This window comes from Delphinus delphis, chromosome 4 (genome assembly GCF_949987515.2).
Source record: "Delphinus delphis chromosome 4, mDelDel1.2, whole genome shotgun sequence".
Classification (NCBI taxonomy): Eukaryota; Metazoa; Chordata; class Mammalia; order Artiodactyla; family Delphinidae; genus Delphinus; species Delphinus delphis.
Window position 1 is genome coordinate 5,110,467 of NC_082686.1, and position 13,366 is coordinate 5,123,832.

General features: G+C 39.3%; 1 protein-coding gene across 1 annotated transcript in view; it reads left to right on the forward strand.

The window, feature by feature from the left end:
* Positions 1 to 13,366, forward strand: part of DSCAM (DS cell adhesion molecule) — a gene marked incomplete at its 5' end in the record, with an annotated part of 743,491 nt that overhangs the window by 405,578 nt on the left and 324,547 nt on the right. The window contains one exon of the mRNA XM_060009865.1: positions 5,340 to 5,486. Within this exon, the coding sequence (XP_059865848.1) occupies positions 5,340 to 5,486 (147 nt within the window). The remainder of the gene's footprint in view (positions 1 to 5,339; positions 5,487 to 13,366) is intronic.

Below are 13,366 nucleotides of genomic sequence, written 5' to 3' on the forward strand. Positions count from 1 at the left end.
CTATCTACCTACCTATCATCTTTCTATCTATCTACTCTTTATCTATCTATCTACCTATCATCTATCTATCTACCTACCTATCATCTATCTATCTACTCTTTATCTATCTATCTACCTACCTATCATCTATCTATCTACTCTTTATCTATCTATCTACCTATCATCTATCTACCTATCTATCTACCTACCTATCATCTATCATTTTTCTGTCTATCTACTCTTTAACTATCTATCTGTCTATCTATCTATCTATCTATCTATCTATCTATCTATCTAGTTTCTATCTAATCCCTTTCTACTGCAGAAAGGATTTCTGAAGACAGTGTCTGCATAGCCTCCTCCCCCAAGAGCCCCACAGAAAGGGCGTGTAAAGGCCCTCTCTGGGCCTAATTTATATCTTTCTACCCCATGTTAGTGCTCTGTTGTGTGACATTGGCCCAGAGAGGGTAGGGAAATATTTTGCCTGCAGTGACACAGCTCCAAGTGGCAGAATTCTAATGTCAAACTCACCATTGTCATTTCCATTTCGGTGCTTTTTCTAACACATGAGGGTTGCTTCACATCAGGAAGCACATCCATGAAGAGTTAGAAGTGAGCCCCACTATGTAAGTGAACATGGGCTCAGGCAGGCCCGATGGCCTTGGGCAGTACTAGGTACACCTGTTGACCGGCTTTTCTTAGAAGGTCAGCTGAGTAACACACATGACATTTACTTCCAAAACTACCATTTTAATGCATGGCTATCTGTTAGAGGGCCTCTATGCATTAACCTCATCTCCAACAGTAGAGCAAAGAGGATGTGACTCATCCTCTCTTTTTCATAGATGAACAATCCAAAGGTTAAAGAGGTTGAATGTCTCATCGGGGGTCACACGTAGTGGCATTGACGGGTTTGGAATTCATATCCATTGGATTCCCAAACTCAGATTTTTTTTTCTTCCACAATGAGGAATCTCTCCAGGTGGGTGAGCTTGTTACACCTGGTACCAGGGAAAGAGCTTTTAACTCGGTACTTTACAAGAACAGGAAAAAAAAAATAGCAGAGTAGATTGAGCAAGCAGGTTAATAAAGGGAACATATACAGCTAATTATTTGTATCAGAGTAATACACAAAGATGAGTACAGGTTTGGTGATAAATATCAACTTTTCCTCCCTCAGTAGTGGTGTTTCCCTTCATCCAGATGAAGATAAGCCTCTTCCCAGATTATAATCCAGCCTTTTCCCTCCCATCCTCTTTTCCTACCTGATGCCATGTCTCTAACCCTGAGACTCAAAGCTGTTTAGATTGTAAGCTCCCTGAAGACGGAGGCTGTGTCTCATTCCTTTTCGGGTTCTCGGAGCCCAGGACAGTGAACTGATGCACCTCTCAGCTCTGGTGTCCTGTTCACCCAGAACACATGGCACCTCCTAGAATCAGCTCCCACACGCTCCCTTCAGGAGGACACGCATGCCTGCTGTCTGCAGTTGACTACTCAGAGCTTGGCAAAATGGATTTCTAGAACTGTTGCTATTTCTCTGCCTCTGACGCTGGTCAGAAACCCAAAAGGCATTGTGCCTGAGCCTCAGGACCTGCCATGCTCTGTGTGTTCACTGCTCAGCACCATGACAGGAGGAATGTGGCTGTAGGACTTCTACCCTGAGTGTTCTACAACATTCCGAATCATGCAGATGCCCCATTTTCTTTGGTAGTTTTATGTTTCTAGATAGAAATATCCCACTAGTCCCTGTGTTGAGCTTAGCCAGGCTGGCTGAACTGGTACCAAGCTGTGGGTTTACTTCAGTGGCATTAACATACCAGCTCATGTCGATGAACATTGGAGAACGACGCCAGCAGTCACTTGATACCCATTTACTCTTAGTTTATGCAAACTTCTAACAGCTTTGGTATGTCTAGTTTCTACCTCTCAGCATACCGAAGGCATTACATTGGGTGTGTGTTCACAGGGATACTGACAGCAGAGAGAAGTAACAGCTAATAGCCTGGTAGTAACGGGGGGAACAGATAAACTATTAAAGGCAGAAGCAGGAGCTTGAATTCCTGGACCATTTAGTGCATGTTGAGAAGCCAAGGTAGCTTCCAAGACATCCCTCTAATAACTGAGCAGCATGGCTCAATAATCAACGCCCACAATGATGACCCTGAATCCAGAAATCACTCACTCTTGTTAACTGACTGATTTGCAATGTGTTTAACATGACAAAATGTATCTACTGTATTTTAGTAATGTTTCCACCTAAAGTGCTGATAGTTTTCCAAGGGAAAGAAAGTTACCTATAGAATTTTGACTTTGCACAGTTGTATATTACCAGACACTTCTGAGTAGTAAAGGGTGTATGTGTATATGTCTGTGGGTGTGCGTGTGCATATGTGTGTGTGTGAGAGAGAAAGAGACAGTTTGGGTGTGTGTGCAGTTTATTGCTGTTAATATTTTGTATTTTAATATTTGCCTATTTTAACAGAAGCACATTCTTCAATTTCATTTAAGGCTGTGAACCAATTTATTCCATATGATACAAAACCCTCTGGTGAAGTAAGACAGGAAGCGGGGTGCAGTGGCAAGCAAGGGGGTGGATGAGAAGCTTCCTTGTCCCTGTGAAGCCTGGCGTTCTAGCAGCTGTGCTGTCCCCTCATTGTCCTGAGGGTTCCACGTGTCTCGGGAGTTCAGATTGAACCTTGGGTCTTCGCAGCCCTGTCCTAATCAAAGGCTTCTATTCTTCATCCTTATTTTAAATTTTAAAATACCGATCAGTTTGGGGATGTGTTTTAACGAGAAATAAAGGGTTAGACAGAGATGGTTCGAATTAGCCCAGGAATTCAGTCACCTCCTTCTCTCTTTCCTGTGAATATTTCAGAAAATGTTTCAGACAGGGTTCCTGTTTTTCTGAAACAACATGTCTTAAGAGAGTTTTATTTAGCATGCTAAGTGGGTAAAAAGAAGTCAGATATTCCAGGAGCAAAGTGAGTGATCAAATTAAATGTGCCTGGAGACCAGAGCCCTCTCAGGAATCAGTGGAGTAATGAGTGCAGGCTGCTGCTGCAACCCTGAGCATCTCTCAGAGCTCTGAGCAGCCGTGCACACGATGCTTTTCCTTACATTGAGCCACTGCCGATGGCCTGTCAATTCCAATGAAAAGACTCTGTGTTAGAGAGGTGACAGGAGTTAATGCAGTATCTTTTCCGTCCCTCTTTTCTGTCTATCACTCTGTACTTTAAAGGAACTGGTTATGAAAGCATTATGTAAGTATGCAAAATATACTGAAAGAAAAAAGTGTTTCAATTATACACATTATATACTGGTAAGAAATGCTTGGCATGTGATGAAATATGACAAGTGGTATTTTTAGTTGCTTTTTTTAGGGGGAAGATAATGCAAAAATATCTAGAATATACACCATTTACTTTTTCAGCTATTCTAATATTTAGCATATTTATAGCATGTTTTAAAATAAGTAACTAATGCAGTTGTTTAAAAAGTAAATTTATTACTTAAAGATATTTTATCCTCCTTTAGTAGTTAGTTGGTGTTCTTTTGGAAAGCTTATGCTAGATCAGTAGTTGTTTTATGATTTTTTTCTTGTTCATGTCCATGGAATTGCTTTCATATTGCATAAGAAGTAATAAACCATTTTTATGTTTTTTAAGATTTTTTTAAATTATTTTTATTTATTTAAAAATAAAATGTGTTGGGTCTCGTTGCTGTGTGCAGGCTTTCTCTAGTTGTGGCAAGCAGGGGCTACTCTTCCTTGCGATGCACGGGCTTCTCACTGTGGTGGCTTCTCTTGTCGTGGAGCACGGACTCCAGGCGCGTGGGCTTCAGTAGTTGCAGCATGCAGGCTCAGTAGTTGTAGCTCATGGGCTTAGTTGCTCTGCGGCATGTGGGATCTTCCTGGACCAGGGCTCGAACCCCTGTCCCCTGCATTGGCAGGTGGATTCTTAACTACTGTGCCACCAAGGAAGCCCATATTTAAAAAAAAAAATTTAACGTCTTTACTGGAGTATAGTTGCTTTACAATGTTGTGTTAGTTTCTGCTGTATAACAAAGTGAATCAACTGTATGTATACATATATCCCCATGGCCCCTCCCTCTTGCGTCTCCCTCCCACCCTCCATATCCCACCCCTATGAATAAAATATAAGAAATAACCAAGAAATAACCAAGTGTTGGCTCAACTTGAATATTTGAGACCTAAAATTAATGAAGTCAAGACTCCTGGCAAATTCTGATTAAAATAAACCCAAGGCAGTTTCAAATGAACCTAAGGAAAACAGTTTAAAAGAAGGTGAATTTTTGGCATTTTAGTCCTTCCCCAAGGAGACAAAAACACATTATCTTTTAAGTAGAATTGCATCAGACACAGAAATATTCCATAGGAAAGACTCTAACAGTGGTAGAAAGCATCTTGAGTCACTACCATGTAGGTGCAACAACTCACCTTGAGATTTACTCCTTAGCTTTTATTTGGTGTATCATCAAATTATAATTGAACAGTGAAGAATTGTCTTTAGATATTTACATTTTCAAAGGAAAAATCATCTTTATTCTTCTTCAAGCAGCACTGATGCTTGATCTCTTAATGTTAGCCATTTCTGTACAAATAGAGTTGTAGAGATGAAAATCACAGGTCATGGAGAACACATTTTGTCCTGTGCTGATATGAAGGAGGCACAGCTGGGTATGGCTTTTTTCTCCCTGAGGTGAAGATGTTATTGTCAATAATTTGAGTAGTAATTAGGAAATAGCAGTGTTCTCTGAAACACTGAATATAGGAGGAACTGACCTTTGTCTTAGAATATAGAGGTAAGTGTTGGTTATTATTGAGGAAATAAGACAGTCTTTCCTGGGAAGATTGTGGAATGTATTATTGCTCTGTAGTCTAGCATTTTTGTGTGTTTATTGAAATATTTCAAACTGAGGCAAAAGTTTATATTTACATGAGGTAGAAATTTACAAAAGAAAGTTAATACTCCTTTAATTTGTCACATTCTAGAGAAAAGTGATGATCAAAGAAAATATGCTAAATTAGCTACATACTAGTTATATGCCTACTTTGTTGCTGTTAAATAAATACATGACCTAAAAAATTAATTCATGAGGGTAGGCTTTACAAGTATATATTTATTGGGTAGCATACTTACTAAAACCTCTTAATTTAGGATAGTTGAAGAATTAATATATATCTCAGGCCCTTAAAGTAACACACACATACAAACACACACCTTTTATTTTCCTTCACATGAGTTTCCTTCAAGTGAAGAAAAACTATTCAATGACTTTGTTTATATGACTTCGTTGCTTCTGTTCTGTTTTAATGGGGTAATCGTTTTCTTTGATTTCAGGATCTAGATTTCTCATCACATCCACGGGAGCCTTGTATATTAAAGATGTACAGAATGAAGATGGATTGTATAACTACCGCTGTATCACACGGCACAGATACACCGGGGAGACAAGGCAGAGTAACAGCGCTAGACTTTTTGTATCAGGTAAAAATTCATCAACACTGTATTTTGTATCTGTCTCTGTCTTCCTTTGTTAGTGCTCTGGGATGACTCAACCAAAATTGTGGAATTCATGAACGAAATGAAGCCTTCATTTTTCTTCCCCAAAATATTTTAGCAATTTAAGGTTTTTTTTTAATATAAGTTTGTTTATTTATTTATTAGTTTTGGGTCTGTTGGGCCTTCGTTTCTGTGCAAGGGCTTTCTCTAGTTGCGGCGAGCGGGGGCCACTCTTCATCGCGGTGCGCGGGCCTCTCACTATCACGGCCTCTCTTGTTGCGGAGCACAGGCTCCAGACGCGCAGGCTCAGTAGTGTGGCTCTCGGTCCCAGTTGCTCCGCTGCATGTGGGATCCTCCCAGACCAGGGCTCGAACCCGTGTCCCCTGCATTGGCAGGCAGATTCTCAACCACTGCACCATGAGGGAAGCCCAGCAATTTAAGGTTTTTTAAACCAATACCAATACAGTACAATGCAAATATGGATATTTCAAGTGAAATAATTTCACCTTTTATAAAGCTCCAAATTCCTTTGACCCAATATGACTTCTGTTTTGCTGACAATGCCTCCTTGCCCTGTTATTTGTATGTTATGTCATTGGCAATACCAATCAGCACCATGATGCCTCCTACCCTGCATAGATCTGGGGGAGCAGGGCGGGGTTCTATAGAACAGGGATCCCCAGCCCCTGTTAGGAACCAGGCCGCACAGCAGGAGGTGAGCGGCGGGCGAGCGAGCAAAGCTTCATCTGTATTTACAGCCGCTCCCCATTGCTCATGTTACCGCCTGAGCTCCGCCTCCTGTCTGCATTATGGTGAGTTGTATAATTGTTTCATTATATATTATAATGGAATAATCATAGAAATAAAGTGCACCGTAAATGTAATGCACTTGAATCATCCCTCAACCATTCCCCCCACCCCTGCCGATCCGTGGAGAAATTGTCTTCCATGAAACCGGTCCCTGGTGCCAACTTGTTCCCTGTATCATGTCTAACAATAGTGGGGAAATTATCCACGTCTAAAGTTAAAGAAATAATCACATTCTCTTAACTCCTTCCAGGATTATTCTTGAGTGAAGAAAACCCCAGAGCAAGTTTATTCCACTGTGATAAATATGTCCGTTTTGTGCCTTTTTTAATGGGATTTATGCTTTGAGAAAATATTGACCTTTTGAAGAATCTTTATAGTTGGCTTGCTATTGGCCCGTCTGTCAAACAAATCAGCAATCCATTCACACGGGGACGCATTAGCACTTCATGCAGCAGTTTAAAGCGTGAAATGACCATCTTGGTATTAAAAATCAAGTGCAAAATATCTGACCTTCGCCCTTATAGCTTTAGAGTGTAAAATCGATCCATGCAGTGAATATCTATTTTATTTGTCATGATGTTTTGTGCGGGAGATGTGACGGGAAGTTTTTAAACGTTGGGGTAATTAAAACAATGTCACCTGAACACCCACTTACTGCCCTTGATAATGTTCTATCTAGATTCCTCTTCCCCATTCACATCCTTAAAATAGCCAAAGCCCACCTGTCTTTTCAGGTGTAGAAAAAACGTAAGTCATAATTCATTGATTTTTCCTCTGAACTTGAAAATACTTTTTTTTTTTACCTCTTCTTTTTCATGTCAATTGATACTTTATCCCTTGTATTATAGTTATATCTTGTTGCCTCTTTTAAGGGCAAGAATAATCATTACAGTAAAAATATGCTCACTTTTTTCAAAAATATAGAGAAAATGAATTAGAAAATGAATGGCATCTGTCATCTATTCCATGGTAGCTTTAATGACAACACAGTCGTCTATATGTTCAGAATATCTTAGGAAAGGTCTTGTTTGCATTGAAGAGGAACTTCTTTATGACAATATTGAGTTAAGAAAGGAGCAGTCTCTGGGGGTGGCATGGATCTGGGTATGAGATTGAGCTTAGCAAAAGAAGCAAATAAACATTTCTCCATCGAAAGAACGTGAATTAAGTGATGATAATCTGGGAGCCCATTTTTCTCTAAAGAGAAACCTAAAAAGAGAGAAAGCCTGAAAAGGTAACCTTGTTTATCTCTACTCTAAATCAGTAAGTACTGATTTTCAAATTTAACTCTCAGAGTGGGAAAGGCAAATTTGCTTTTCTTAATCCCAAGGTTATTTATTTTTAATTTTTTTTAAGCATGTTTTGCTGATGTTTCAAAAATAGGCAGCAGGACTCATTAGCATTGGGTCACCATGGAAGTGATGAGCGTCCACGCGATCGCCTCATGAGCATTTGTGCAGATAAGTGAGGAACATCAGAGCAGAATCTAGTGAAGGAATACCATACACTCAGATGCCAGCAGAAGAGAGGGAATAAGACCAAACGTTCGGGGTTAAAGGTGGTATTTGCAAGAAGGGAGAAGTCAACAGAGTCACACATAATCAAAAGGCTCATAAGAGAGTCTGCTGCATGTGGTGAATTACGCTTATGACTTTTGGGTCACAGACATTTTAATAAAGTAGTTGAGGGAGGAGATTATCAGTGCTAGAAGATGAGAACATAGACACTGAGTGCGGATTATTGTTCTAGAGTTCTAAGCTTTGAAGGCAAAGAGAAATTAATTTTATTTTAAATTAGAGTTAAATTCATTTAAAAATATACACATGGGGTTTGGATCATGGCGGGGGCATGTCAGTAACAAGGTTTTTAACGACTCCAAACTTCTCCTGAAGCCGAAACAGATGCAATAGGATGACAAAAGAAAAAGCACGTGGATGACATCAACAAAATTAGGTGATGGGGATTCCCCAGAAACTCTTAATTGTGGGGGGCTATGGACAAACTACTGACAACAATAGGACCAGCGTAAGAAGAGCAGCAGTGTAACAAGAGGTGATGGATAGTGAAAAGGGAAGAGTTACTGGGATTACTATATAGTCACAGAACTGCAAAGTTGCCAGCAAATGCTCATCTCCAAAAAGCAGAGGACGGGAACTTCCCTGGTGGTGCAGTGGTTAAGAATCCGCCTGCCAATGCAGGGGACACAGGTTCGAGCCCTGGTCTAGGACGATCCCACATGCCGCGGAGCAACTAAGTCCATGTGTCACAACTACTGAGCCTGCGCTCTAGAGCCCATGAGCCACAACTACTGAGCCCACGTGCCACAACTACTGAAGCCCACATGCCTAGAGCCCATGCTCCTCAATAAGAGAAGCCACGGCAATGAGAAGCCCATGTACCACAATGAAGAGAAGCCCCCTCTCGCTGCAGCTAGAGAAAGCCTGTGCACAGCAACGAAGACCCAACACAGCCAAAAATAAATTTAAAAAAAATAAAAAATAGAAGAGGACCATCTCTTGAATGGAAACCTAAAATGTGTCCAAGAATATTCACAACAATTTGATAGACCTACACAACCTCTGAGTTGAAGCTGAATGCAAAAGGGCCATGATATCACATAGCTTGGTAGTAGCCTAACTCCTTGCAGATCTCAGAAATATTTAGCAAATACTGCTTTCAGAAGAACAGAATCTCACCCTGAGGAAAACTGCTGGATTTAGGAATCAAACTGAGCCAGAGTGGAACACTAAACAGAGAGAGAAGGCTCAGTAGTATGGGAGGCCCTAGAAGAATTTCATCCTATAAGATACTATAACAGAGGGAAAATTAACCATGTTTATATTATTTTTATTTGGAACCAAGATTTTCAGTGTAACAGAAAAGATAAAAATAGAAAACCAAAGAATTAATAAAATTCATGAAATATCCAATAGAAAGTATCAGTACACACTTGATGTTTTTTTTAATATGTGATTCCAAGTTCTTTCCCTTTTCAGTGGGCAGTGGGCAACGAAGAGCAACAAGCACCTCTACCACCTAGATCATAGTCTTCTTTAAATATTATTCCCTAATAACAGGGACGATGTTTCCTTGAAAGAACAATGGATTCTTGGTCTGGGACAGGAAACATATAAGATGAGCCTGGAACATAAAAGGGGTCTTGTCACAATTGTATGTATGCATATATATATGTATGTGTGTATATATATATATATATATATACATATACATACACACACACACACATACACACATGTGTGTATATATAACACACATATGTACATATATATGCTTGCATAATCATTTACATATATACTTACATGTGCACACATACATAGACATTTAATAATAACAAAAGCAATAATAAGAAACTTATTAATCTACTTAGAGGTAACTAAGGCAGACACCAACTCTTGATTTTGATAATTAGTCATTAAAGATAACAACAAAATTTCTTCCTGTTTTTCTTGTAACTACTGCATTTCAAGATAACCAAATAACCCTAGTTCAGGGAGAAAAGTTCTTATTTACAGAATAATTACATCTATTGAATGTGAAAGAAAACAGAAATTTTAAAATTGCCATTTTCAACCCTTAATAAAATAACTTAATTCAGACAAACATTATCATCTGAATTTTCTGATCAATTTAGTCTCACTGAGTGTGGGAAAGCAACATGTTATATAGATGCAAAGGGAAAGAAAAACGGTTGAACTTGATCTAGACTATCCATTACAACTAAATTCCAGTTATAAGGAAAACGGCAGTAGAGGAACAGGTTAAATGACACCATGAAGAAAGAAATTCAAAATGTGAGATTTCTTGTAAGATAACTCACCTGGTTTCTTCAATGAGTCAAAGACATGAAAGGAAATAGAAGGAGAGTCTTATCTGAATTAAAAGAGAATCAAGAGCCATAACAACTAAGATCACTGGTAAGGGGGTGTGGCCAAGATGGCAGAGTAGGAAGACCCTGAGCTACCTCTTGCTATGGGCACACCAAAATTAGAACTATTTGCAGAGAAACTGTTGATGAGAATGACCTGAAGACTAGTTTTCCACAATTAAAGAGATAAAGAAGGAACCACAGTGAGCAGGTAAGAAGGGCAGAGACGTGATATAGTCAAGATCACACCTCTGGATAGGCAACCCACAAGGAAGGAGAATCACAATTGCAGAGGTTCTCCCCAAGGAGTGAAGAGTCTGAGCCCCACATCAGGCTTCCTAGCCTGGAGGTCCTGCATCAGGAAGATGAATCCCCAGACTGTCTGTCTTTGAAAGCCAGTGGGGCTTGTATACAGCAGAACAAGAGGGCTGAGGGAAATAGAACTCTCAAAGGGCTCATACAAAATCTCACACACTCTGATACCCAGTGCAGAGGCAGTAATTTGAAAAGAGCCTGGGTCAGACTCACTTGCTGATCTTGGAGAGCCTCCTGCATAGGTACTAAGCAACTGGGACTCCCCCTGGGGAGATGCTGGTGGCAGCAATTTTGGAGAGCTCATTGTACCATGAGGACACTAGTTCTGGCAAGTGCCTGTTTAGAGTCCTCTCTCTCACCTAGTAGCATTGGAGGCTTACCCACCCATGGACCAGTTGGCAGCACACCTTGCACTCCCCGACCCAGGCTAGCAGCCTGCTGCATGGAGACCCAGCCCCACCCATTAGTGGGGCAGCAACCTCTGCATGAGGCAGGGCCTGCCAGCCAACCAGGCTGGGGTCCAGCCCTGCCTACCAGCACTCCCACAGTAGTGGGCTCAACTACAACAGAAGGGTGCATGCAGCCCACATAAGGGCACCCTTAGAGCATATACCTCTGGTGACCAGAGAAGAGTGTGCTGCTGGGACCCATAGGATGTTTCCTGTATAAGGCCACTTCTCCAAGATCAGGAAATGTAACTGACCTACCTAATACATAGAAATAAAAACAGAGAATTAGACAACATGAGGCAACTGAGGAATATATTGCACACAAAAGAACAAGATAAAATGCCAGAAGAAGAACTAAGTGCAGTGGAGATAACAATCTACCCAATAAAGAGTTCAAGGTAATGATCATAAAAATGCTCAATAAACTCAAGAAAAGAATGGATGAACACAGTGAGAAGTCTAACAAAGAGTTAGAACCAAGAAGAGCTGAAGAATACAATCACTGAAATAACAATACACTAGAAGGAATCAGTAGTAGATTAGATGATCAGCAAACTGGAAGACAGTAATGGAAATCGCTCAAGCTGAACTGAAAAAAGAAAAAAGAATTTAAAAAATGAGGATAGTCTGAGGCCTCCAAGACAACATCAAGCATACTAACATTCACATTACATGGGCTTCATAAAGAGGAGAGAGAGAGAATGGGGAAGGCAACTTCTTTGAAGAAATAATAGCTGACAACTTTCCTATCCAGGGAAAGTAAACAAATATCTAGGTCCAGGAAGCACAGAGAATCTCAAACAAGGTGAACCAAAGAGATCCATACCAAGACACATTGCAGTTAAAATGGCAAAAATTAAAGATAAAGAGAGAAACTTAAACATAGCAACAGAAAAGAAATTAATTAAGTACAAAGGAACTCCCAGATGACTGTCAGCTCACTTTTCAGAAGAAACTTTGCAGGCCAGAGAGGAGTGGCATTATATATTTAAAGTGATGAAAGGAAAAAAATCAAGAACACTCCACAAAAGGAGAGGTAGAGAGTTTTAGACAAGCAAAAGGTGAAAGATTTCAGCACCCACCAGTAAACCCATTTTACAAGGAATGATAAGGGGACTTCTCTAAGCAAGAAAGAATGTACTGCACCTAGAAACATGAAAATTATGAAAGAAAAATCTCATTGGTAAAGGCAAACATACAGTAAAGATAGTAGATCAACTACTTATAAAGCAAGTAAAAAGGTTAAAAGATAGAAGCAATAAAATGATTTATATCTACAATAAGTAGTTAAGGGATACACAAAACAAAAAGACATAAAATACAAAGTCAAATATGTTAAGCATTGCTAAAAATGCAGGGTTGTTAGAATATGTTCAAACTTAAGAGATCATCAACTTAAAATAATCACATATATATGTAGATAGATAGATAGATAGATATCTATTTGGTGACCACAAACCAAAAATCTATAATAGATACACAAAAAAGAGAAAGGAATCCAAACATAACACTAAAGATAGTTACCAAGTCACAAGGGAAGAGAGCATAAAAAGAAGAAAGGAACAAAAAAGAACTACAAAACAACCAGAAAACAATTAACAAATGGGAATAAGTACATAACTAATCAAAAGACATAGAGTAGCTGAATGAAAAAAAAACAAAAACCAAAAAAAACAAGACCCATATATATGCTGCCAGCAAGAGACGCACTTCAGATCTAAAGACACACACAGACTGAAAGGGACAAAGAAGGACATTACAAAATGATAAAGAGATCAATCCAAAAAGAAGATATAACAATTGAATCTATGCATCCAGTATAAAATCCCCTAAATATATAAAGCAAATATTAACAAATTTAAAGGGAGAAATTGAGAGCAACACAATAATAGTAGGGGACTTAAATACCCCTCTTACATCAATGGACAGATCATCCAAACAGAAAATCCATAAGGAAAGATTCACCTTAAATGAAACATTAGATCAGATGGGCTTCAGGAAAGATCACACGCTAGGCCACAAAAACAAGTCTCAGTAAATTTAAGATTGAAATCATATCAAGCATCATTTCCAACCACAAGGATATGAGACTACAAATCAACTACAAGAGAAAAAAACTGCAAAAATCACAAACATGTGGCAGCTAAACAGTATGCTACTAAACAACCAATGGGTCACTAAAGAAACCAAAGAGGAAATTTTAAAATATCTGAATACACACAAAAACAAAAATACAACAATCCAAAATCTATGAGATACAGCAAAAGCAGTTCTAAGAGGGAAGTTTATAGTGATGCAAGCCTACCTCAAGAAATAAGCAAAATCTCAAATAAACAACCTAACTTTATACTAGAGGAACTAGAAAAAGAAAAACAAAAACAAAACCAAAGTTAGTAGAAGGAAAG